Source organism: Scyliorhinus canicula, chromosome 10, assembly GCF_902713615.1.
Source record: "Scyliorhinus canicula chromosome 10, sScyCan1.1, whole genome shotgun sequence".
Lineage (NCBI taxonomy): Eukaryota > Metazoa > Chordata > Chondrichthyes > Carcharhiniformes > Scyliorhinidae > Scyliorhinus > Scyliorhinus canicula.
The window spans coordinates 184,529,795-184,557,218 of NC_052155.1; the positions used below are offsets into that span (position 1 = coordinate 184,529,795).

The 27,424-nt window shown below is 49.9% G+C and overlaps 1 protein-coding gene across 21 annotated transcripts in view; it reads right to left on the reverse strand.

Moving 5' to 3' along the window:
- znf407 (zinc finger protein 407) overlaps nt 1–27,424 on the reverse strand; it is a 501,275-nt gene that overhangs the window by 448,063 nt on the left and 25,788 nt on the right. For 2 of the 21 annotated variants that reach the window (XM_038810284.1, XM_038810282.1), the window contains exons 2-4: nt 17,781–22,302; nt 16,521–17,597; nt 15,462–16,481 (exon numbers count right to left, since the gene is read on the reverse strand). In XM_038810284.1, the coding sequence (XP_038666212.1) occupies nt 15,462–16,481; nt 16,521–17,597; nt 17,781–22,257 (6,574 nt within the window). In that variant the 5' untranslated portion in view covers nt 22,258–22,302. Of the gene's footprint in view, nt 1–15,461; nt 16,491–16,520; nt 17,598–17,741; nt 22,303–27,424 lie in introns of all 21 variants that reach the window. The other 19 variants (XM_038810300.1, XM_038810297.1, XM_038810301.1 and 16 more) reach the window with 19 other exon arrangements.

The window sequence follows — 27,424 nt, forward strand, 5'->3', positions numbered from 1 at the left end:
ATGGTCATTCGATTGTGCCCCGAGTGTGGGATGTTCCAGTGAGAAACCCCCCCAAACTAAAAAAAAATGACCAAGTGTGGATAAATACTGGTCTAGATTGCACCAAAACACCCACACAAATCACCCTGCCAAACCCGCGCAAAGTAGCACAAGTCATCTTTTGGGAGAAATTTGCCCGATGTTTTTATGTAAGCCCCTTCAGAACATGAGATCACCTCTCATTTTTCTGAACTCGAGAGAATATAATCCCAATTTACTCAGCCTCGTATCACAGGTCAACCCCTCAGCCCCGGGTCCAATTTCATCAGATTTTAATATCACATCCAAGGCAAGTAGGTCCTTTCTTAAATACGGAGACCAAAACTGTCCACTGTGGGCAGAATTCTCTGATAATGGGGCTATGCCCCCACGCCCGTGGGAAAATGGGTGCAAATCACTCTGGACTTTCCTGGAGAAAGTGATTCTCTGTTTTGAAGGGGTCTAGCAGGGCCCTGGAGTGCTCCTCGCAGCACCCGCTGCCGATACGGGGCCCTGCACTCCTTGGCACGGGTCCGCGCAACATGGCGGACCCACACCGCGGGCCGGCCCCAACCATATAGGCCCCCCAGAGATCGCAGGCGCCCGCCAATCGGTGGCCCCCGATCACGAGCCTGGCCGTCCCGGAGGTCCCCCGGTGACGGATCCCCCCACCCCCCCAGCAGGGCGGCCAGGAACTGAGTCCGCATCCGCCACTCCGAGCTCCCGCCGGGTGGAACCATGAGTGAACCACGCCAGCGCCAGTTGTCGGCGGAGAATCACCGCGGGGGCCTCTTTCGATGGCCCCCGGCCGGTGTCGCACCAACCGCATGCGCACGATTGGTGGCGATTCTCTGGTCCCCGGAGAATCGCGGGTGCGCCGTCTGACCCAATCGCGGGTCTGACGCCCATTCTCCGCCCCCGTGCGATTGCAGCGTGGAGGCTCGGAGAATTCCGGCCTGTATTCCAGATGTGGTCTCACCAAAACCCTGTACAACTGTAGCAAAGATTTTGTTATTCGTGTACTTCAATCCGCTTGCAACAAAGGCCAGCATACGATTGTCATCCTAATTGCTTGCTGCACTTGCATGCTAACCTCTTGCATTCCTTGTACAAGCAAAGTCTCTTTGAACATCATCACTGACAAGTTTTAACACCTTTTAAAATAAAATCCTGCTTTTGTATTCTTATGACTTGTATTAATTCCAGGAGGCACGGAGTGAAAAGACAAACTTGTTTATTTTAATCTGAAAATAAAGCCTCTACAGTACTGCGGCTCACAAAACAAACGCCCGGCCCAGGACTATCGGGACCAGCCAGTCCAGGTCTGGGAACTACATTTAAAGGTCCCGCTAACAAGCCCCAGCTGGGTGGACCTCCACCCACTCACCACGGGAACTCGTATTCTACATAACCCACTGGGAGATCAATCAGCGATCCTCCCTTGACCTTGTGAGGGCCATCACATGACCAAATAAATAACTTTACACTTCCCTACATTATACTCCACCAGCCATCTTTGTTGCCTATTCACTTAACCCATCTATCTCTTTTGCAGCCTCTCGGTTTCCTCCCTACAGCTTAACCTCCCACCTAGCATGGTATCAACAGCAAGTGTAGGTACATTACTTTTTGTCTCTTCATGCAAGTCATTAATATAGATCATAAATTGCTGAGGCCCCAGCACTGACCCTTGCGACTGTCATAACCCCCACGAGGAACGCGGGGAGTACGAGCACCCCAGGTAGGGTTGAAGGCCAACCAACTAGGGCTCATTATGTTCAAGGTATAAAAGCAGGCCCAAATCAGAGCCTGGTGCAACAAGTCCCCCCAGCTAGGATTGCACTGGGAGTGGGATGCTGTATTACACAGACTATTGTAACTTTGTAAATAAATCCATCTTCATTTCCGACAGCTTTCCTCCGAGTTATTACAGCTTCACTCCATTATTCACTGCCTGTTAACTGGAAATGTCTTGTTTATACCCACTCTCTGCTTTCCATCCGTCAACCAATTCTTTAGCCATGCTTAAATATTACTCCAACCCCTTGAGCCTTCATCATGCCTTTTGACCTTTTGTGTGACATCTTAGGGAAATCCAGGTCTACTACATCTACTGGTTCCCCTTTATCTACCCTACTAGCTGCATCCTCAAAAAACTCTCATAAATTTGTCAAACAACATTTCCCTTTCATAAAACCATGTTGACTTTTTCTAATCATACTGGTCAAAAAAGTTCATCCATAGATTCTATGATTCTTTGAAATATCAAGAAGCTGAGAGGAATAAGGAGGGAATTCCAGAATTTAGAGTCCAGGAGGCTGTAGGTACAGTCATCAATGGTGGAACAATTAAAATCAGGGATGCTCAAGCTGTTAGAATTGAAGGAGCACTGATATCCAGGATCCCAGTGGCTTGGGTCACTGTCTGTGCGGAGTCTGCACGTTCTCCCTGTGTCTGTATGGATTTCCTCCGGGTGCTCCGGTTTCTTCCCACAAGTCCCGAAAGATGTGCTGTTAAATAATTTGGACATTCTGAATTCTCCCGCTGTGTACCCGAACAGGCGCCGGAGTGTGGCGACAAGGGGCTTTTCACAGTAACTTCACTTGCAGTGTTAATGTAAGCCTACTTGTGACAATAAAGATTATTATTATCTTGGTGGATTGTGCTGTTGGAGGAGGTAACAGAGATAGGAAGGGATGAGGTCCTTTGGGTGTTTGAAAACAAGGATGGGAATTCCTTTTTCCACCAAGGGGTTGCTTAAAGAGGAGCCAATGCATGTGCCCTGAGTTAAGATATGGATGGCAGAGTGTTCATGGGGGTTGGAAGATGAAGAGCCAGCCAGAAGTGTGATGTTATAACCACGTGCAGAGGTAGAATCATCAAATTCTTACAGTGCAGAAGGAGGCCATTCGGTCTACTGAGTCTGCACTGACCCTCTGAAAAAGCACCTAACCTAGGCCCATTCTCCCGCCCTAACCCAGTAACCTCACCTAACCTTCACATCTTTGAACACTAAGGAGTAATTTATCATGCCCAATCCACCTAACCTGCACGCCTGCAAGTCTTTGGACTGTGGGAGGAAACCGGAGCACCTGGAAGAAACCCACATACACACAGGGAGAAAGTGCAAACTCCACACAGTCACCGAAGGCCAGAATTGAACCCCGGTCCCTGGCACAGTGAGGCAGCTGTGCTAACCACTGTGCCACCTGGAAACAAAAGCATGGATGAAGTGAGAATAGGCAGTCCTGGCGATGGTACATATTAGTAAAGCACACAGGAAAACATTTTGATGGATTGTAGATTGCAAAATGCAACAAGCTCTACAAATAATTCAATGTCAAGCTTTAAACTGCAAAGAAATATAAAGTCTGTGTGTGTCTAAATGCTGGAAAAAGTTATATTCACTGAGTACCAACATTTTACTGAACCGTCAAATTCACAGAGATAAAGCAGTGCTGCAAGATTGAAGACTAAGAATTGGTTCATTCTGTTAGCTTCATGCAGCAAGTGTTTTACAACATTAGTAAATAAAGAGCACCTCTTAAATAGCGCACTGTGGGGAACTGAGTCTGGGGCAAGTACTGAGGGAGTTAAACAATGAAAAGGAATACACCCGGGAAAAGAGGACAATTTGTAAAGAAAATTAGAAATAAAATCAGGCAGCAAGTCAACCCAGAGTGTTCTTGTAAATCTCCTTATGTGTGTTAAAAAAAACATGTCTGAGTAACACGTGGATCATCTCCCTAATAGAAGCATAAAAGGGTTACAGCACAGAAGGAGGCCATTCGGCCCATCTTGCCCGTGCCAGCCTGAGGACACCTAGGTGCCCCTTCTAATCGCACCTTCCTGCACCCTGCAGCTTACAGCACTTAAGGTGCAGGTGCAGGCACTTTTTTAGGGTCTCTGTCTCCAACACCAGCAAATTGGGCAGCAAATTCCAGACTCCCACTACCCTCTGCGTAAAAACTTTCATCCTCATGTCCCCTCTACACCTTCTGCCACTTATCTTGAATCCATGTCCCCTGGTTCTAGAATCCTCCGCCAAAGGAAACAATTTTATCCTGTCCACTCTATCTCTTCCCCCAAGTCATCCTTCTTTGTTCCAAGGAAAATAACCCCAACCTCGCCAATCTCTCTTTGTAGCTACACCTTTCAAGCCATGGCAACATTCCTGTAAACCTCCTTTGCACTCTTTCCAGTCTTGTCGAAAAAGCAATAACATCAGATAAATTTCAAATTCAGAATCCTCCAGTTCCATTGACTAATTTAATTCCTGTCTCCATCAAGCAATCCAGAATGACACCATATTTTCTCTTACCCCCACATCCCAACCAGTCCTTCCCTTGTACAATTTTAATCTGTTCAACCAGCCACATTTTAATCCCATTACAGACACTAACACTGCAATTATCCAGTGATCAATTAGATCCCCTCATGCCCAAATCCAGGGCGGGATTCTCCGACCCCACGCAGGGTCGGAGAATTGGCGGGAAGCGGCGTCATTTCCGCTCCCGCAGGTTTCGTAATTCTCCCGCCGGAAAAAAACCGGCGTTGTGCAAATCCCGCCGGCAGCCTGTGAAAACAGCTGGCGCCGGCGGGATTTCATTTTATTTGCACTGACCTGAAATCTCCGGCCCGGATGGGCCGAAGTCCCGCCGACGTGGCCACGGGTCACGTCGGCGCAAATCAGAGTTGATTTAAAACGGCGTCAACCATTGATGATGGTTGACGCCGTTCAGTGTCGGGGGTGGGTTGAGGCATTGGGGGGGGGGGGGGTGGGTTGCGGCCATCGGGGGTTGCGGCCATCGGGGGGTTGCGGCCATCGGGGGAGTGGGTTGCGGCCATCGGGGGAGTGGGTAGCGGCCATCGGGGGAGTGGGTAGCGGCCATCGGGGGAGTGGGTAGCGGCCATCGGGGGGTTGCGTTGCGGCCATCGGGGGAGTGGGTAGCGGCCATCGGGGGGTTGCGTTGCGGCCATCGGGGGAGTGGGTAGCGGCCATCGGGGGAGTGGGTAGCGGCCATCGGGGGAGTGGGTAGCGGCCATCGGGGGAGTGGGTAGCGGCCATCGGGGGAGTGGGTTGCGGCCATCGGGGGAGTGGGTAGCGGCCATCGGGGGAGTGGGTAGCGGCCATCGGGGGAGTGGGTTGCGGCCATCGGGGGAGTGGGTAGCGGCCATCGGGGGAGTGGGTTGCGGCCATCGGGGGAGTGGGTAGCGGCCATCGGGGGAGTGGGTAGCGGCCATCGGGGGAGTGGGTAGCGGCCATCGGGGGAGTGGGTAGCGGCCATCGGGGGGTTGCGTTGCGGCCATCGGGGGAGTGGGTTGCGGCCATCGGGGGAGTGGGTAGCGGCCATCGGGGGAGTGGGTAGCGGCCATCGGGGGAGTGGGTAGCGGCCATCGGGGGAGTGGGTAGCGGCCATCGGGGGGTTGCGTTGCGGCCATCGGGGGAGTGGGTTGCGGCCATCGGGGGAGTGGGTAGCGGCCATCGGGGGAGTGGGTAGCGGCCATCGGGGGAGTGGGTAGCGGCCATCGGGGGAGTGGGTAGCGGCCATCGGGGGGGTGGGTTGCGGCCATCGGGGGGGTGGGTTGCAGCGTCGGGGGAGTGGGTTGCGGCCATCGGGGGAGTGGGTAGCGGCCATCGGGGAGTGGGTAGCGGCCATCGGGGGAGTGGGTAGCGGCCATCGGGGGGTTGCGTTGCGGCCATCGGGGGAGTGGGTAGCGGCCATCGGGGGGTTGCGTTGCGGCCATCGGGGGAGTGGGTTGCGGCCATCGGGGGAGTGGGTTGCGGCCATCGGGGGGGTGGGTTGCGGCCATCGGGGGGGTGGGTTGCGGCCATCGGGGGGGTGGGTTGCGGCCATCGGGGGGGTTTGGGGGCAGCGGCGGGCAGAGAGGGGGGGGGCGACGGTGCGTTGGCCCCGGGCATCCGTCGCCCCCCCCCTCTGTACGCCGCTGCCCCCTACCCTAACCACCCCCCCCCTCACCACCCCTACCTCCCTCCAACGCCCCTACCCCCCTCCCCACCACCCCTACCCCCCTCCAACGCCGCCCCCCATCTCTCGCAACGCCGCAACCCCCCCCCCTCAACGCAGGGTCCCCCCCCCTCAACGCCGGGTCCCCCCCCCCCTCAACGCCGGGTCCCCCCCCCCCCTCAACGCCGGGTCCCCCCCCCACCTCAACGCCGGGTCCCCCCCACCCTCAACGCCGCAACCCACACCCCGTCCCCCTCCCTCTGAAGGCCGGTACCCACACCCCCCCTCTCTCCTCCTCCCCCCCTTCCTTCCTCCATCCCCCCCTTCCTTCCTCCGTTAGTGGGGGGGGGGGGGGGACCCGGCGTTGAGGGGGGGGGGGGGGGAGACCCGGCGTTGAGGGGAGGGGGGGGACCCGGCGTTGAGGGGAGGGGGGGGACCCGGCGTTGAGGGGAGGGGGGGGGACCCGGCGTTGAGGGGAGGGGGGGGACCCGGCGTTGAGGGGGGGGGGGGGACCCGGCGTTGAGGGAGGGGGGGGACCCGGCGTTGAGGGGAGGGGAGGGGGGGGACCCGGCGTTGAGGGGAGGGGAGGGGGGGGACCCGGCGTTGAGGGGAGGGGGGGGACCCGGCGTTGAGGGGAGGGGGGGGACCCGGCGTTGAGGGGAGGGGGGGGACCCGGCGTTGAGGGGAGGGGGGGGACCCGGCGTTGAGGGGAGGGGGGGGGGGAGGGGGGGGGACCCGGCGTTGAGGGGAGGGGAGGGGGGGGACCCGGCGTTGAGGGGAGGGGAAGGGGGGGGACCCGGCGTTGAGGGGAGGGGAGGGGGGGGACCCGGGCGTTGGAGGGGGGGGGGGAGACCCGGCGTTGAGGGGAGGGGGGGGACCCGGCGTTGAGGGGGGGGGGGACCCGGCGTTGAGGGGGGGGGGGGCCCCGGCGTTGAGGGGGGGGGGGGACCCGGCGTTGAGGGGGGGGGGGGACCCGGCGTTGAGGGGGGTAGGGGTGGTGGGGAGGGAGGTAGGGGTGGTGGGGAGGGAGGTAGGGGTGGTGGGGAGGGAGGTAGGGGTGGTGAGGGTGGGTTGAGGTAGGGGTGGTGAGGGGGGGGTTGGGGTAGGGGGCAGCGGCGTACAGAGGGGGGGGCGACGGTGCGTTGGCCCCGGGCATCCGTCGCCCCCCCTCTCTGCCCGCCGCTGCCCCCAAACCCCCCCCCCCCCAAATGCCGGAACACACCCCCCCCCCCAAATGCCGGAACACCCCCCCCCCCCCCAAATGCCGGAACACACCCCCCCCCCCCAAATGCCGGAACACACACCCCCCCCCCCAAATGCCGGAACACACACACCCCCCCAAATGCCGGAACACACACCCCCCCCCCCAAATGCCGGAACACACACACCCCCCCCCCCCCAAATGCCGGAACACACACCCCCCCCCCAAATTCCGGAACACACACACCCCCCACCCCCACAAATGCCGGAACCCACCCCACCCCCAAACCCCCCCCCCCCAAAGGCCGGAACACACCCCCCCCCCCCCAAATGCCGGAACACACCCCCCCCCCCCAAATGCCGGAACACACCCCCCCCCAAATGCCGGAACACACACCCCCCCCCCCCCCAAATGCCGGAACACACACACCCCCCCCCCAAATGCCGGAACACACACCCCCCCCCCAAATGCCGGAACACACACCCCCCCCCCCCCAAATGCCGGAACACACACACCCCCCCCCCCCAAATGCCGGAACACACCCCCCCCCCCCAAATGCCGGAACACACACACCCCCCACCCCCACAAATGCCGGAACCCACCCCACCCCCACCCCCACAAATGCCGGAACACCACCCCCCCCCCCCAAATGCCGGAACACACCCCCCCCAAATGCCGGAACACACCCCCCCCCCAAATGCCGGAACACACACCCCCCCCCCCAAATGCCGGAACACACACCCCCCCCCCCCCCAAATGCCGTACACACACCCCCCCCCCCCCCCCCCCCCCCCAAATGCCGGAACACACACCCCCCCCCCAAAATGCCGGAACACACACCCCCCCCCAAATGCCGGAACAACACACCCCCCCCCAAATGCCGGAACACACACACCCCCCCCCCCCCCACCCAAATGCCGGAACACACACACCCCCCACCCCACAAATGCCGGAACCCACCCCACCCCCACAAATGCCGGAACACACCCACCACCCCCCCAAAAGCCGGGTCTGTCTCTCTCCTCCTTATCCTCCAAAAAACGCCGGGTCTCACCACTTCCGCAGCTGGTGAAACTGACGCGTATAGCGTCAGTCAGCTGCTAGCCCCTCCGGGAACGGAGAATAGCGGCCTTCAAGAAGGCCCCGGCGCCGGAGTGATTGACACCGATTTTTCTCGCAGGCAACCCGCGTTACGAAGGGCTACGGAGAATCCCGCCCCCAGTGTGAGCAGCTGTTGTGAACAGCTGGGCGGGGGTAGGGGGCCTAACGGCTGAAAAGGGAAACAAATAAAAACGGCTGTTCTTTTTCTTCAAAGTACTCCCTGTTTTTCAGGGTAGTGTTAACACTGACTCACCCCTGCGCAACTGTGGCAAAGTGCAAACCATGGTGCATATAATCGTGCAAGTGCCCTGAGCTGTGCTTCAGTGGCCATCTCACTGCCCTACACCAGGCTAATGAGGAGGCTGCCAACTAGCTGAAGAATTTCAAATTTGACATCTAGCTGTTTCTTCGTGCATACAATACGGCACGTCTGCACAATGGTTAGCACTGTTGCTTCACAGCGCCCGGGTCTTGGGTTCGATTCCTGTCTTATGTCACTGTCTGTGCGGAGTCTGCACGTTCTCCCCGTGTCTGCGTGGGTTTCCTCCGGGTGCTCCGGTTTCCTCCCACAAGTCCTGAAAGGCGTGCTTGTTAGGTGAATTGGACATTCTGAATTCTCTCTCTGTGTACCCGAACAGGCGCCGGAGTGTGGCGACTAGGGGCTTTTCACAGTAACTTCACTGCAGTGCTAATGTACGACTGCTTGCAACAATAATAAAGATTATTATTGTTATTGTAGTAGTAGTAGTAGGGTAGTGCTACATATGCTTGTCATGGATCATGGGCTGGAGTCTCCATCCCGCCACGCCACATGTATGTTTCACCCTGCTGGCGGGATGCTCCGTTACGGCGACTGGTCAATGGGGTTTCCCATTGTTGGGCAGCCCCAAACGGAGCAGCCCGCCGGAGGAGAATCCAGCCCCATACGTTTTCAGAGTTTTTTAGTTTTGAAATTGAATTTTAAGTACAGTGGAAAAACCCCTGGCAAACAACAGGATGCTGGCAAACCACACAGACTTGCAAGTCAAAAGAAAACTTGTGTTTAACGGATAAAAACCAGCATAAAAGGGGGGGAAGTCATAAAATGGCAGGCGGGCTTATTTAGCTAAAGAACTGGAGACGCGATGTTTGCAGTTGTTCCAGAAAGAGATAAGAGTTAAACACGTGGTTTCCCAGAATTAAGGAAAGAGTGTATCCATGCAATGCCAAAGGAAATAGTGGGGACTATCAAGACCTCAATTCAGCCCAATTCTCCACCCATGCTAAAGAGAGGAAGTCATCCACAATGCATTAGTTGGGACGTGGTGGTGGTGGTGGGGGGGTGGTGGGGGGGGGGGGGGGGGGAGGTATTGAGCAGATGCAGTGTACATTCACCAGAATTCTGCCAGTATTTTAGGAGCAACATTTTACAGACAGATTGTATAAGTTTGGCCTGTATTCCTCGGATTTAGAAAGATGCTGGGTGATGTAACTCGGGAGGTTAACAAAATCAACAGATTTGATAGGGTAGATAAAGAGAAGATATGTTCACTGCTGGGGTCATCCAGAACAAAGTGGCACAATCTTAAAATCAGAACTAAGCTACTTAGTGAGTACTTAAACACTTCTCCACACAAAGAGTAGTGGAAATCTGGGGAACTCTCTCCCTCTCTGTATACCTCTCTATTCCTTTCTCCCTCATGTGCTTTTCTAGATTCCCCTTCGATACATCCTCACAATTATACCTTCTGGTAAAGAGTTATATATATATTTTTATAAATTTAGAGTACCCAATTCATTTTTTCCAATTAAGGGGCAATTTAGTGTGTCCAATCCACCGACCTTGCACATCTTTTGGGTTGTGGGGGCGAAACTGTGCCCACCCCAGTCGGCATCTCCATGTAAAGCATAAGGACATAAGAAATAGACGCAGGAGGAGGCCATTCGGCCCCTCGAGCCTTGTGGCCTTAACTCCACTTTCAGCCGACACCCTATAACCTTTGACTCATCTATACATCAAAACCTGCTCGTGCCTTGGCCTGAATTGCCTTTTGTGCTTGACTTGGGCTTTGTAGCTCAGTGAATAAAGCCTGACATGGCACCCTAGGTGTCTCCTGACTAATACACAATTGCTATCTGAGGATGATTGCCATTGACATGTATCCCATTGTTTTGGCTAACTAGGTTAGCATTAAATGAGCTTCATTGATTGCTAACTCTAGTGATAAGAAAGTTGGGCATCAATACCTTAATACCTTAAATCTCTTCCAATTTCACTCTTAGTTATTTCAACTCAAGTGCACTTGTGTTATCCATTTTTAATTCCGGTAATTGTGGTACTTAACATTTGGCCTCATTAAGTTTCATTTGTCATTATTCTGTCCACATACATATTTCGTTCAACTCACTTTGCAGTTATTCAGCTGCCTCAGAATCAACTGCATCTCGATAATTGGGCATTATATTCAAATTGAGCAAATGGCCTCAAGTGTCTGAATCCCATGTAAATGCGAATCACAGATTCATAAAATTTACAGTGCAGACGAAGGCCACTCGGCCCATCGGGTCTGCACTGGCCCTTGTAAAGAGCATCCCACTTAAGCCCATGCTTCCACCCTATCCATGTAACCCAGTAACCCCACCTAACCTTTTTTTTTGGGACACTATGGGCAATTTAGCATGGCCAACCCACCTAACCTGCACATCTTTGGACTGTGGGAGGAAACCGGAGCACCCGGAGGAAACACACGCACACACGGGGAGAACGTGCAGACTCCGCACAGACAGCGACCCAAGCCTGGAATTGAATCCGAGACCCTGGAGCTGTGAAGCAACTGTGATAACCACTGTGCTATTGTGCTGCCCAGAAGATGCTGTGGTCCCAATGTCAATTACTGGGTCACACCATTCAGCATTCTTTCCCCCGCTCCTCCTTATACCCACTGCAATGCAACTCCTCAAAACAGCTACTGCTTTTTCATTCTTCAATTCCCAGTTATTTACCCCAAACGAGGTTTCGATAAGGGTCACATTACTGCATCACCAACTGCCACCCAATTTATTTGCTTGGGTCAGCAATAACACACACAGCTAATTTTTCACCCATTGGCACTAAAAACGTATTTTGACGGGACCATGGAAATTAAAGTTTAAGCTCAGAACCTTTCCCTGAGTGTTCCCTGGTAGCTACTGAAGGAAGCATCACTTGGAAAGGTAGCCAGATAGATACTTGTCTAAATAACATGTACATGGACTGCTGATGACTGCAAATATTTTTCTCGGTAGCAGCAAATAAAACTATTAATCTGACAAAGTACAAATCAATCAGAAAACAGGCTCTATATCGTTGGGGAGAAAACCTGTATCCTACAGATAGCAGAGCAATAACTCAGCTTTCACTACGATCTTCCTATTTCTCATGTTTATCCAGCTTCCCCTTAAGTGCATTTCTGCTATTCTTTTTTTATTCATCCGTGGGATGTGGGCCTCGCTGGCTAGGCCAGCGTTTATTGCCCTTCACTAATTCCTCTCGAGTGGGGAGCTGCTTTTTTTGAACCACTGCAGTCCAGGTACATCCACCATGCTGTTAGGGAGGGAGTTCCAGGATATTGACCTTGTGACAGCGCAGGAACGGTGATATATTTCCAAGGCAGGATGATGAGTGGCTTGGAGGGGAACTTCCAGATCGTGGTGTTCCCATGTCAATCCCACCATGGTCGCAAGTTCCATATTCTTACCATTCTTTGGAGCAAAATTTTCTTCTGAATTCACTATTGGATTTCTTGTGGCTATCTGACATTGATGGCCCCTAGTCTTGCTCTTCCCCAAAAGTGTTAACCCTCCAGGTCGACACTATCAAAACCTCCACTACATCCCCTCGGCCTTTTCCATTCAAGCTCAGAAAGACCCATCTTGTCCATGCTTTCTTGATAGGTATAACCTCGCTGTTCTGGTATAATCTTTCCACGTCTATCTTTTTTTAAGATTCTAGATCAACATTGGCTACACATGCTGCATTTCATTAGAGCACCAGTGCACCACACACAGAACTCTGCACACTGCTCCCAATTCCCTCTGCTTCAAGTTTCTGATGTCAATGTGATGATTTTGGAAGGCAATGAATGAGCAGAGGCCAGCCGTTTCTCATTGGGTTAAGTGGGGAACGTATCGGGAATAAAGTAGAATTGGTGAAATGAACTGAAACTCAACAAGGACACAGCTTAATTTACAGCACACACTGGGGATGAACTTAAGCAGCTCATTTAAGATATATTCCAGTTGAGCATTTAACCATTTTTGCTCATTATATTTCAGGAGTGGTTTAATTTATCTTAATGTATTGCCAACAGAAGGGACGGAGAAAGGCCAAAGAGTTCAATTTCCTTAGCGGGCGGTAAGTTCAGTTTAGTCGGGTCAGTGGTAGTGGGGCATTCAGCATTGATAATGACATTAAATGTCATGGGGCGATGGTTAGATTCATTCTTATTGGTGATGGTCATTTCCTGGCACTTGAGTGGTAAGAATGTTAACTGTCACTTGTCAGCCCAAGCCTGGATATTGTCCAGCTCTTGCTGCATTTGGGCACAGACTGCTTCAGTATCTGAGGAGTCGCAAATAATGCAATCATCAGCGAACATCCCCACTTCAGACCTCATGGTGGAAGGAAGGTCATTGATGAAGCAGCTGAAGATGGTTGGGCCTAACACACTACCTTGAGTAACTCCTGTTGTGGTGTCCAGGAGCTGAGATGATTCACCTCCAACCACCACAACCATCTTCCTTTGTGCCAAGGATGACTCCAACCAGCAGAGAGTTTTCCCCCTATTTACATTGGCTCCAGTTTTGCTTGGGTTTATTGATGCCACACTCAGTCAAATGCTGTCAAATGATGTTGAGGGTAGTCACTCTCACCTCACCCCTGGAGTTCAACTTTTTGTCCATGTTTGAATCCAGGCTGCAATGAGATCAGGAGCTGAGTGACCCTGGCAGACACAAACTGAGCATCAGTGAGCAGGTGATTGCTGAGCAAGTGCCACTTGATCCGCTGTTGATGACCCCTTCAGTCACATTATTGATGATCGAGTTTGACTGAAGGGGGCGATAAATGTCTGGGCTGTATTTGTCCTGCTTTTTGCGTACAGGACGTACCTGAGCAATTTTCCACATTGCTGGGTAGATGTCAGTGTTGTCGCTGTACTGGAACAGCTTGGCTCGGGCAGTGGCAAGTTCTGGAGTATAAATCTTCAGTACTATTGCCGAATATTGTCAGGACCTATAGCCTTTTCAGAATCTAGTGCCTTCAGTCATTTCTGGATATCACATGGAGTGAATCAAATTGCCTGAAGATTGGCATCTGTGATGCTGGGGACCTCCAGAGGAGATCGAGATTAATCATCCTCTCGGTACTTCTGCCTTAAGATTATAGTAAATGCTTTAGCCTTATCTTTCACATTGATGTGTTGGGCTCCTCCCATCATTCAGGATGGGGATATTTGTGGAATCTCCTCCTGAGTTGTTTCATTGTCCACCAGCATTCACGGCTGGATGTCGCAGGACTGCAGAGTTTAGATCTGATCCATTGGTTGTGGGATCATTTAGCTCTGTCCATCACTTGGTACTTATACTGTTTGGCACGCAAGTAATCCTGTGTTGTAGCTTCACCCAGGTCGACACCTCATTTTGAGGTATGACTGGTGCTGGCTCCTGGCATGCTCTCCTGCACTCTTAATCAATATAGAGTTGATCCCCTTGCTTGGTGGTAATGGTAGAGTGGGTGATATGCCAGGCCATGAGGTTACAGATTGTGGTCGAGCACAACTCCGCTGCTGCTGCTGATGGCCCACAGCGCCTCCTGGTTGCCCAGTCTTGGCTTGTCTCTGTTTGAACTTATCTCATTTAGCACAGTGACAGTGCCACACAACATGATTATTTGAAAGGAAACAATGTGCAGTTTAGGGGGGGGGTGAAGGCAGGAGATTGGCACTGGATGAAATGTTGATACAGAGATGGGTCAAATGGCCTGTGTGTACGCTGTAACAATTCTGCGAAATAGGTGACGATGCTTGAGCCTAAACAGCAAGGAACACCAAACTTTTCCTTGTGCACTTGCCACATAGACCTGAAGGAAAACTGCCATACAACCCTTTTTGTTTTTAAGTTTTGTCTGATAATATGATGCTTTGCATAAGCACACGTCAATATCGGTCATATCTGTTAGAGAAATCTGCGCATCATTCATCACCTTTTAATTCTCTCACTATTCTGCCCTATCCGGAGATCATCTTATCAAAAACCTAGAAAGCTTAATATAACAGCAAAGTCCTACACTTGGCCCTGGGAATGGTTACCAATGCAACAATTCCGGCACACAGAGGTCGCAGTGTCATTTATGGGTAGCTAAGATTACTTTAGCTATAACATTAACTTTATTGCAAATAGAATTAGCACAAATGGCCAAACAGAAAATGCGAACTGCATTCAGCAATACTTAACCTGGTAGACATACCCTGATCTTAAGTGTATCCACTGCAAACATATTTTACGTTTTAAATTATAGGAAAAAACTTAATGGATAAAGAATGATTAGCTATCAAAACACAGGGGAAATTAAGTGCTGAGAAGCCTGCATTGATTATTTTAAATTATTGGGCTTAGAACATAATGCATCTTTGACTCTCTTTTGGATTTGGTATGCTTTTAGTGAGCTTTAACACATTTACAAGACTTATGGACTATAATTACAAGGGAATTCAGGTAATAGACACATCAGTTATAGGTAACGTGCCTCAACCGGACAACTGCATAAAGGATTGCAACATGTTCACCACTTGAGCGGACTTATCAATAAGCATCAAATAATATGAACACTTAATCCTGGGCCTCTGAGATCTAAGACTGCTAAAAGTAACTATCAATTTAAAAATGAGTGTTGAGAGAGGGAGAGCGAATTATATTGTGATCTCATTCCAAGGGTAAGTAGCTTCTTGAAGTCACGTCACATCTCCTACCATAACGGAGGACCTGAACAGAACTTTTCTTGTGCACAAATGGAAGGAAACATCCAGTATTTTGCACAGACTACCCTTCAGAGGAGACACTTAAATACTGTGATCAATTTTTTTTTAGAATCAACAAAACTTAAGGGTTGTTGGATGTGAACTTTAAGTAACTAATGGCAACATAGACATACGTACCAGTGTGTGTACGGATGTGAGCGAGAAATGCCAGCGAGTTGCTGCTCTTGCAGACCTTCCCGCAATACTTGCAGACGTTGCCTTGATTTTCCTGCCGCTCGCAGTTTATCTGCTCCGTGTCTTCCACAATGTACTTGTTCACTTCCCTCACCATTTCCTCATGCTTTTGCTTGATGTGCACAAAGAGGCACTGCTCCGAGTCAAAGGCTGTGTTGCACTTGACGCACTTGAAGGTGGCGCCGCCTTCTGGCAGCTCCTCAATGCTCTCCTGCTCCATCCGCTGATGGCCCACGCTGGCCAAGTGCTGGTGCAAATTGCTCTCGGTGTAAAACGACTTGCCGCACAGGAAGCAGTGAAAATGCTTTTCCGCAGAAGGGTGCTTCATGGCAATGTGGACGTTCAACCCGTTTACACCGTCAGCCAAGAACCCACAGTCCTCGCAGCGAATGCGTTTGGAATCCTGAAGCAAGGATCCTTCAGTTTTCCTCTTCCTCGTTACTTGGGAAGGATCAGTCTTGTAGACTGCAACTGCCCACTCGTTTGATGAAATTCCGTCGGTCCCCTGGCTATCTTCACTGTTGTCAGTGCATTCGGATTTTTCACTCCAGGACTTTTTCTTTAACCTGACTATAGAGGCATCAAACTCAAAATGTTTCTGCCATCCCTTGCCCTGCGAATCGAGCTTTGCAAAGCCGTCACCAGTACTCTCGGTTACTTCCAAGGCGTCGCTTTCTGTTTCTTGGCTCATTTCATTTGCGCTTTTCGAATTCCAGTTCTTCTCCTTCAATGCTGCTTCCATTTTATTTTGGGCGTCTAAAAGAGCCTCGTCCACTCTAACATCTTGCGGGGGATCAGCGTCACCCTGCACAGACTCTTCTGCTGTAGTCGTCTCCAAGACACCTTCAAAGTTGTTGTCAATTTGTTGCGCGAGGTTAATACGGATGTGTTCAGAATTTTTCCCGGGTTGCTGATCGTGTCCAGCTTCGACAGCGCTACCTTCGACATCTTCGACAGCGCTACCTTCGACATCTTCGACAGCGCTATCTTCGACAGCGCTACCTTCGACATCTTCGACAGCGCTATCTTCGACAGCGCTACCTTCGACATCTTCGACAGCGCTACCTTCGACATCTTCGACAGCGCTACCTTCGACAGCGCTACCTTCGACATCTTCGACAGCGCTACCTTCGACATCTTCGACAGCGCTACCTTCGACATCTTCGACAGCGCTACCTTCGACATCTTCGACATCTTCGACAGCGCTACCTTCGACATCTTCGACAGCGCTACCTTCGACATCTTCGACAGCGCTACCTTCGACATCTTCGACATCTTCGACAGCGCTACCTTCGACATCTTCGACAGCGCTACCTTCGACATCTTCGACAGCGCTACCTTCGACATCTTCTCCAGCGCTACCTTCGACATCTTCGACAGCGCTACCTTCGACATCTTCGACTTCGACATCTTCGACAGCGCTGCCTTCGACATCTTCGACAGCGCTACCTTCGACAGCGCTACCTTCGACATCTTCGACAGCGCTACCTTCGACATCTTCGACAGCGCTACCTTCGACATCTTCGACATCTTCGACAGCGCTACCTTCGACATCTTCGACAGCGCTACCTTCGACATCTTCGACAGCGCTACCTTCGACATCTTCGACAGCGCTACCTTCGACATCTTCTCCAGCGCTACCTTCGACATCTTCTCCAGCGCTACCTTCGACATCTTCTGCAGCGCTACCTTCGACATCTTCGACTTCGACATCTTCGACAGCGCTGCCTTCGACATCTTCGACAGCGCTACCTTCGACAGCGCTACCTTCGACATCTTCGACAGCGCTACCTTCGACATCTTCTACAGCGCTACCTTCGACATCTTCGACAGCGCTACCTTCGACATCTTCGACAGCGCTACCTTCGACATCTTCGACAGCGCTACCTTCGACATCTTCGACAGCGCTACCTTCGACATCTTCGGCAGCGCTGCCTTCGACATCTTCAACAGCGCTGCCTTCGACATCTTCGACAGCGCTGCCTTCGACATCTTCGACAGCGCAACCTTCGACATCTTCTGCAGCGCTACCTTCGACATCTTCGACAGCGCTACCTTCGACATCTTCGACAGCGCTACCTTCGACATCTTCGGCAGCGCTACCTTCGACATCTTCGACAGCGCTACCTTCGACATCTTCGACAGCGCTGCCTTCGACATCTTCAACAGCGCTGCCTTCGACATCTTCGACAGCGCTGCCTTCGACATCTTCGACAGCGCTACCTTCGACATCTTCGACTTCGACATCTTCGACAGCGCTACCTTCGACATCTTCGACAGCGCTACCTTCGACATCTTCGACAGCGCTACCTTCGACATCTTCGACAGCGCTACCTTCGACATCTTCGACAGCGCTACCTTCGACATCTTCTACGGGGGGCGAACATTCTATTTGCACTTCTTTTCCTCCCGCCAAACCACTGGTATTAGGTTGGCTTTCACCTGGATTAACGGTTTCATTCAGCGCGCTATCCAAATTAGGGCTCTCTTCCTTTGCCACTTCAGCCAATTTAACATCCTGTTCATCCTTCTGGCACTCATCTTCCTGGGAAAGTTGCTGAAAATCATCCACTTCTGTCTGAGAAGCTTCGGCACGCAAGCCAATATTGTTGTTGCTCACATCATTTTCCTGTGGGGTGACAATGTCTGCACAACACCTACACGAATCCTCCTCAATGAGCGCCTCAGAGATCTGATTTTGGGTTGTTTCCAACACTGCTGACTTTACTGGCATGGATATCAATTCTGCAGGATGACTCTCTGTGTCTAAAGATGCATTCGAGAGTGAAGTATTTGCCTCTAATAGTCCAGAGTCAGCTTCAGGGGAAATTTCTGAATGACACACTGCTGGCAGAGTCTGGCTATCATCCACTTCTTCAGTCACTTCACTTTGCAAGCATTTATCCTGCTTTTCAGCCATCTCAAACACTGCTGCTGTCTGTTTAGAAGCACTGGCCTGCTCATGGCTTCCTGATGCTTTCTCAGATTCAATGACGTGCAAAGCAAACTCCTGGGCGGCATCTTGAGCAACCTTTGAAGCTTCGTCTTCTTCATTCCAGCTCCCTTTATCCATTTGATCCTCACTCCCTTCTTTCTGGTTTCCGTTTCCTGGCGCATCGGCAATCGTTGTACTGGTATCGTGCCCTTTATCCAGATTCAGTCTGACATAGGCCTGACTTTTAAGCTTATGCTTCTCGGTGAAGGCGTGTCTCATCATTTCACGTCGAGTGACGGCGTAGTAATCACAAGCCATACAATAGTAGTCAAAATCTTTAGTGTGCTTACGTTTCACATGCAACTCAAGGGTAGCGAGGGAGTAAGCCACAAAGCCACAGTGCGCACAAGTAGTGGCGTGGCTTTCTTTCAGCTGCTTGCAATTGGAAGAGCTATCATCCTTTGCTGTTTCGTTCGATTCCACATCAAGAACTACCACTACTTCATTTTGATTTTCCGCTTTCTGTTGATTTTGTGCTGAAAGATGACCCTCTAAATTTACACGGGTACAGTTCTCGGTGCTCCTGGATGGATTTTCCACATCAGGGGCCTCTGGTTCCATTGCTTCGCTGCCGCTTTCAACACCTCCAGCCGTGGAAAGTGCAACAGCGTCATTCTCAATCACTTGCGGGTTGCCCTTATCGGGAGGTGCAGCAATTTTTCTGCAGACCTCAACAGCCTTGGAGACATCGGCCCGGTTTTTGTGTTTCTTGGTGTTGCAGTGGCGATCCATGTCTCCCTTGGTGACGGTGTAGTAGTTACATGCCTTGCAGAAGTAGCTATACTGATGACTGTGCTTCCGCCTAATGTGAATGTTCAGGTTTGTCACGCTGGACGCCAACAGACCACAATAGGAGCAAGTTCTAGAAATATTTCCTTTGGGGCGCCCTCTTTTACTGCTTTCTGCTGACTGAAGATCACTGCTTTTTTGAACGTTTTCCACGCTGCTTGCATCACCTTCTGATATTTCCCAAGTTACGACAAATTCCTCTTTGGGTTTTGACGGCTCAAGCACCTGAACACAACCTTTATCTATTTCAGTATTAACATTCCCCAAAGCCCCGGGAGCTTTCATGGTTTTTTGAACATCCTGAACCCCAACAGATACTTCTTCCACACACTCCTCCACCGACGGGCCAAGATTTCTTTTCTTGGCATTCTCAATGTGCCTACTCCGTTTGATGTGCTTTTCCATGGCCTCCTTGCTAATCGTGTAAAGGCTACACACTGTACAATAAAAGCGATACTCTTGTGCGTGTCGGAGTCTGATATGTTTGAACAGGACGGTGGCAGATCTGGCTTTATAAAAGCAGTTCTTGCACTGTAATTGGGGTCTGCAGTGTGTTGAGCGTCTCAATATATTCCCTGCGACTACTCTTGCAATGGAAGGCTTTTGAGGATCTTTGAACAAAGGGTTTGCTTTGGGTACAGTAGGTCCGACATTTGCACCTGAAGAAGAGATTTTGTTTAGCTCCTGCCCTCTCAACTGCAGTCTTTGGTTTTGCTCTGCCGGGCTTTCTTTCTCCTGCGGGGGTATGTTTTCTATCTGATGCTCAGTGTCCCCCTGGTCCACCGGCTCTTCTTCTGATACAGGCTGCGGTTTACCAGGTTGGCTGTAAGAAGCCGCTTTGGGTTCCTGGCTCACGTGATCCTTGAGAGTTTCGTCGTGCGAGGTGACGAAACTGCAGAGCCAGTCAATGTTGGAGAAGTTTGTTTGGTGCCTGTTGCTCTGACAATGCTTCTCAAAGTCGCCTTTTGTAACACAGGCGTAGCCACACGGCTGGCAGTGGAACACCATTTCCTTTGTGTGGCGCCTCTTGATGTGCACCTCTAGGCCCTTCCGATTCTGGAATAAATGGCCACAGTAGGAGCAAGTGCGGAGGGCTTCACGGTCTGCGGGGCTTAGCTTGGATTCTGGATTGTCAGCTTTGGGGGCTTTGTTATTTGGTAGATTGGCAGGCGGGGAGTCACGGTTTTGATTCCCTGAAGAGCTGTGAGCGCTCTTTTCAACCAATGATGACGGGCTGGGAACTTCTGAGGGGGCGGATTCCCCTTCTTGAGTGCCACCTGAGCAACTTACTTTAACCACATTCTCACCCTCTTGATTTGCAATTGACGGGTTTGCGTCACTACTTCTCCCCTGCTCCTCAGGCTTTCCTTCAGGGTGGTCGGATATTTGGGCAGTCGTTTTACTTACTGGTTTTACTCCGTGATCCTTGCTTCCAGGAATCCTGCCTCTACTTCGCTTTACCTCAGGGAAACCTTCTCCCCGGGGAGGAAATCGGCCTCTATTCCGTCTGTCATCCATCGCCAAAAGGTTAGCTCTTCCTCGAAGCTTTCTTGGGGACCTTCTGTTCCCCGTTTCTTCCATGGAAAATCTGTTTCTTGTACTCTGACTTTGTTCAGAATCATCATTGTGACGGGCACTGCGCAGTCGCAGGCTGACATTATTACCTTTTGCAGAGCGCCTTAGTCTTCGATTAACTTGGGGAAGATCAGTTGCCTCCTTTACTCTTCTCAAAGTTCTTCTGGAAGTTGCCTTTCCAGCACTACAATTATTAAGCTCCGTTTGCTCATTTGCCTTTGGCATTTCATCACCCATTACAGTTTCCACACAGAGGTCTTTGCTAGTTGTTGTCGACTTGTCCAAACCCTTTGCACCTTTAGCATTCTTCTGGGCCAAACCTTTGTTCCTTGCTGTGCGCAAATTTTCAGACCTCTTGTTTAAGTGTTTCACACTTTCCGTTTTATCTTTTGCATCATATTCGCCAGAAAGTCCCTTTTTGGAAAGCAAATGTATATATCCACCCCGCGCAGCCAGGTTCTTACGGCGAAGATGAGTCTTTCCACGACAGTGGGTTTTCAGCAGGTTTTCATCGTAACACTGATAGCCGCACAGGTCACAACTTAATCTTTCTTCTCGCACATGCTTGTGTTTGAGATGTGCTTGCAACGATGCTGCACTCTCAGCCTTGAATTTGCAGTGAGGGCAAATGTGTGCCTTGGACCGTTTGGAATGATTCTCTTTAATGTGTTTGTCCAAGTCATAACGAGAAGGCAACAAGCGGCCACAGAGTCTGCAGTTAAATCCTTCCTTTGTACTTGTATCTTTACTTATGCTTTTAGCTTGTTTTTTATGGAGAACTGAAGAAATGTGTTTTCTGTAGTTCACCTTGGAAGAGCTAGTAACGTTACAAATATCACAAACAAAATAGCTGTCATTTGAGTGCCGCTGGTTTGTATCAGTTTTTAGTGCAGTGTCATTTTTCTTTGTAAAGTTACAAGAAGGACATGCCCAAGCTCCTCCAACTTTGATCTTCTTTGTTCTGTGCTGACAATCCCTGGGCTTCCCTTCGAGCTGTGCACTGACTTTCTTCAGGTCATTTTGCACGTGCCTGGTTACTGCGCGCGCTGGCTTCTCCTCGGGGGCCAAAGCCGAGCCGTCAGCCGTCCCAACATTCCTGCTGCCCCGAGCTTGTTCCAAAGTGTCACGTCTCTGTCGTTTGGCCGGAGGGGGCCCCCCACAAGGACCCTCGCCACCCTCTGCTCCGCCACGGGCCGCCTTTCCTTCCAGGGCGCCCTTTGCCCTCGGGTCCTTGCCGTCGCCTGGCTCTGCGGCTGCTTTTCGTCTGCAACGTCTGGCCGGTCCAGGCTGGGGGCTTCGCCCGAGGGCAGGCACCCCCACCCCGTTTCGCCCCTCATTGGCTGGCAACTCGACCAGGTCTGGTTCTTTGTTTAAATCCATGGTCGCATTTTACAATCGTTGTTGACGGGGGTCCATCAGCACGCCCTAAACATACAGAGAAAAATCACTGTTTTAATTCAAAGGTATGCGACAGAAAAAAATTACTAAACATATAGGCCACCCGAACAAAGAAATAATAATGAAAACAGTAAATTTCAGAGACTCTTTAAAAAAAATCTGATGGGAGGCATTTTAAAGTACAGAAACATTACCATTTTGTTCAGCAATCTTTTATCATTATTCTGCTGCTCTACATCAAATACACAGAAAAAATGCCTTAAATCATTATCATACCATATAATATTGGACATGTACTCAAAAGAAAAATATTAATGCATTTTAGTAGAAAATGACAATAAATGGGCTCCAGTGTGTATCCTTTTGCTCATGAGTGTCTTCACATATAGTGCAATAGTGTGTAATTATTGCAAAGTATATAATTGTTAAATTCTGAAGTAAAAAATTATAGGTTGTCAAAAGATTCAAAAAAAGAATCCAACAACAGAGGAGAAGGGAGCAAGTTACTCCCTGGCTACCTATATAATACAATATTTATACAAGTGAGTCCAACTGCATAACTGCAAGGATGTCCAGTATAAAGCACCCTGACAATTATCATATTGAGGTAGTCTGAGGTAGAGAGGCACAAGACTGCCCCATAACCAGCGTGTGCAAGGGCAGCCCATATTATCTATGGCCAGTTAAGAGTACTGCAAAGGCGTTGTGGAATCCTCTCATATCTGCTCTTCATGGCCTCATCCTTCCCTATCTCTATCATTTTCTCCAGACACAGAACCCTCAGAGATAACTGCGCTCCTCTAATCCTGGCCTCTTCCCGATTTTAATTGTTCCACCGTTGGCGGCTGCACCTTCAGGTACCTCAGCCCTAAGTTCTGGAATCCCCTCCCTAAACCTCTCCACCTCTTTGAGACTCCTTTGAGACGCTCCTTTAAAGTTACCTCTTTAACCAAGACTTTGGTCACCAGCACTATTGTCTCCTTACATGTCTTATCTTGTTTAAGAAGCTCTGTGAAGCGCCTTGGGGAATTTTATTACTCTAAACGCACTATATAAATACAAATTGTTGTGGTTGGTATCGGTTTAACAATGGAGCACCTGAAGAATCTCTGATAACTCAAACCAAAGGATGACATTTCTGCAAATAATTTTTCTTTCCTCTGTGGCAAAAATTGGAAATGTAAAGTAAGGCCAGGGAGTCCCTTGTTGCTTTTGACAACATCGATTTTTTTCCACTGGCTACTTGTGCATGACAGTATCAGATAAAAATCAGCAGCTCCATTTTACTGGCATCTGATAATTAATCCCAAACCCACACAGGGTAAGGCCGCGATTAAGAGGTAAGCGCCAAAAACAACAAGTATTAACAGATGACAAAGAGTTCCTTGTCGTTGAAGCGTTATTTTTAAATGTGACATCAAATGTTTAATGTCCTCCAGTTATGAGACCAAACACGTAAACCACTGCTTACAAAGGCTCCTTATATTGCCTCACGGCACCGAGAACCCAGGTTCGATACCGGCCCCGGGTCACTGTCCGTGTGGAGTTTGCACATTCTCCCCGTGTCTGCGTGGGTCTTACCCCCACAACCCAAAGATGTGCAGGTTAGGTGGATTGGCCACGCTAAATTGCCCCTTAATTGGAATTTTTTTTTTTAAACAAAGGTTCCTTATAGAAGACAGCAACAAGAAAGCAGCACAAAGTGACCTTTAAGGGATCTTTGGTGTCCGATCTGCAACCTCTTAAAGGGCCCTCTCAATTGTTACAGATGGATTGGTGAGCTGATTAAGTTGCAACAAATCAACATCAATTTTCATATAGCAGAACACCGCAATGCAAAAAGCTTAAAAATGAATGGACTCTATGATTGCTGTTCATCACTCACTTTGACAAGCTTTTAACAATTTAAAATTATCAGCAGCAGTTTACAATATTTTATGGAAAAATACTTTATTTAATAAATGGATGAATCAAATAAAGCATGTTGGATGGACAGGAAAAGGAGACATCAATCAGCGTAAAAGCTTATATTTGCATGAATAAAGAGAGAGGTGCAGGGCACCACTACTTGCATTTCATGCTGTGCCGTCTCAAAGGCATCTAATAGAAAGGAACAGGAGGTACCATTTCATTGTGGAATTAGACAGTAACCAGGGCTCCGTGCCATTACGACATTGTTGCTGCCCGTCACAACCACAATATTGGATTGGTGACCACCGATTATCTTCTAAAGTAGAAAAATTCAGGATGTGCTTGCAAAGAGCAAGTGGTTTACATGTCCACAGAAACATTGTGTGGCTGACACATGAGGAAAGGTAATTTCCTTTGGGTTTTAGGCCAATATTTATGTCTAATCAACAAAAGTCAAACTGATTATCCATTCATTTATAATCCCTCTGCTGCTTGAGAGTGCTTGCTGTGCACAGATTGGCTGCCGCATTTCATATATTACAAGTGGGGAGATGATGGTGTTGTGGTAATGTCATCGCACTAATAATCCAGAGGCCCAGTATAATGCTCTCGGCACATGGGATCAAATCTCATGTGGCAGCAGCAGGAATTTGGAATTCTGTTAATAAAATCTGGAATTGAAAGTTTGTCTCAGTAATGTAGGCCATGAAACCATCATTGATTGTTGTAAAAACCCATCTGGCTCACTAATGTCCCTCAGAGAAGGAAATCTGCCGCCCTTACCTGGTCTGGCCTACATGTGACTCCAGACCCAGATCAATGCGGTTGACTTTTCACTGCCCCCTGCAATGGCCAAGCAAGTTACTCAGTTCAAGGTCAATTTTGTGTGGACAACAAATGCTGACCCAGCCACGACACCCACAGCCCATCAAATTTTTTTTTTTAAATGACTGTACTTCAAAAAGGACTTGATTGGCTGTAGAGCACTTCAAGACCAGCAGAGGTGTTGAAAGGTGCCATATAAATGCAAGTTCTTTCTTGCCGAGAGGAATTTACAGTGAAACACCCAGCGCAAGGTTCCCGCCAATGGGGAGGGCCCCATACTGAAAGGTGATTGTGGTGTGGGAGTACCAATCAGAGCCTGGTAGCTCCAGGTCCCAGACGTTCAGAGGTGGTGGATACTTGAAAGCAGTTTAGACGGATCTCCTGATTGTCTGGTGTGAAGTTTACAAACTTTCCTTTAGTGAAGCAGCAACCAGTTTGCAACATCCAACCCCGGCAGCCTGAGGCAAAAATTAGGTTGCCAACCTTACATCGGGGTGCGGGCCTGTCAGGCCTTCAGCAAGGACCGAGAAGGAGCCGCAGGCCGATAGACGTTGAGGGAAGCAACACGGCAGCTCTCAACTTCCCGGCCATGGTAGTGGGCAACCAACCAAAGAAAGAAGGAACAGAGGCTTGGCCAGCATGTGGGAAGATAAAGCCAGCAGCAGCCAGCCACAAGCACACGCGTCGGCGAGGCTCGAGGCCTGGCCACCTGAGCGAGAGATGAGCAGTCGGGAGATGTGAGGGCCAGCCCGGTGCCAGCAATGATTTTGGGTAGCAGCAGGGTGACTCAACCAGAGCTGGGAGTGAGAGGGCTGGACAACCAGACCAGTGATGGCAAGAGCAGAGGTCAGGCAAGAAAGCATTGTGTGAGCAGAGGGTGGGTGGGTGGGGTTTAATGTAATTTGGACGGGGCTTGACATCATTGGGGGTGGGTCACCGTGTAACGTGATGTGGGGAGAAGAGGGAGGGTGCGGTGCCCCTCAAAAGTGCAAGTCCACCTCTGCTTTCTTCTTAATTCTATTAAACCTTTGACAAATAACAGCAAATTGCTGAGTAGTGTGTACATCTTGTACTTCTTGGGGAAGAGAAAGACCATAAGACCATAAGACACAGGAGCAGAATTAGGCCACTCGGCCCATCGAGTCTGCTCCGCCATTCAATCATGGCTGATATGTTTCTCATCCCCATTCTCCTGCCTTCTCCCCATAACCCCTGATCCCCTTATTAAGACTTTGACTTTTCAAATAGCAGAAACATGTCAGAAGATACTACAAAAAAACATGTGTTACTAATTTCTTCCATGCCATTGTAAGGACAGAAGGAAGAAGAGAATGGAACTGAGAGAATGAAGCTTGTAGGGACAGCAATGCATGAACCTTAATGAAAACAAACGGCAAGCACGTTTGGTTTTTCTGGTGGCCTTATCAATATCTTCTTCCAAAAAACTCCAAATTAAGGCACCAAAACCGTGCAAAGCTAATATTAGTGTGCATGCAGTTACAAACTTCCAAATAATCAGATTACGTGCATTTGTATAGCAACTTTTCATGACTGCTGTCTCAAAGTATTTTACAACCAATAAGGTTCTTGTTAAAAGTGTAGTCACTGTTGTAATGCAGAAAATACAGCAGCCAATTTGCGTACAGCAAGTTCTCATAAACAGCAATGTGATCATGAGTTCGACTCAACACACTATAGGAGGGAAGTGATTGCACTGGAGAGGTTGCAGACAAGATTCTCCAGGATGTTGTCTGGGCTGGAGCATTTCAGCTATCAAGAGAGACTGGATAGGCTGGGATTGTTTTCCTTGGAGCAGAGGAGGCTGAGGGGGGACTGGATTGAGGTGTATAAAATGATATGGGGCAGAGATAGAGTGGATAGGGAGGAACCTTTCCCCTGAGTGGAGGGGTCAATAACCAGGGGACATAGATTTAAGGTAAGGGGCAGGGGGTTTAGAGGGGTTGTGAGGAAAAATCATTTCACCCAGAGGATGGTGGGAATCTGGAACTCGCTGCCTGAAAGGGTGGTAGAGGCAGAGACCCTCACAACATTTTACATTAGCACTCGAGATGCCATAGCATACAACGCTAAGGACCAAAGACTGGAAAACGGGATTAGAATAGATAGGTGCTTGATGAGGGGGGGGGGGGGCAGACATGATGGGCCGAAGGGCCTTTAAACATGATGAATACGATTTTCTTCTCCGTTGTTCCTGTTTCTTTCTCAGTCTTTAAATCTCATTAAGGGGGCAGGCTTTTTGTTCCATTACAAAACTGCATGCAACACAACATATTGTATCGGCAGAACAATTTACATTTCTCCTTTTTTTTTGCCTTGATTCTTGATAATGTTTTTCTGGCAGCATCTCTCGCTCGATTTAGTTTCCTGAGTTAACCATTACGATTCAGAGGCT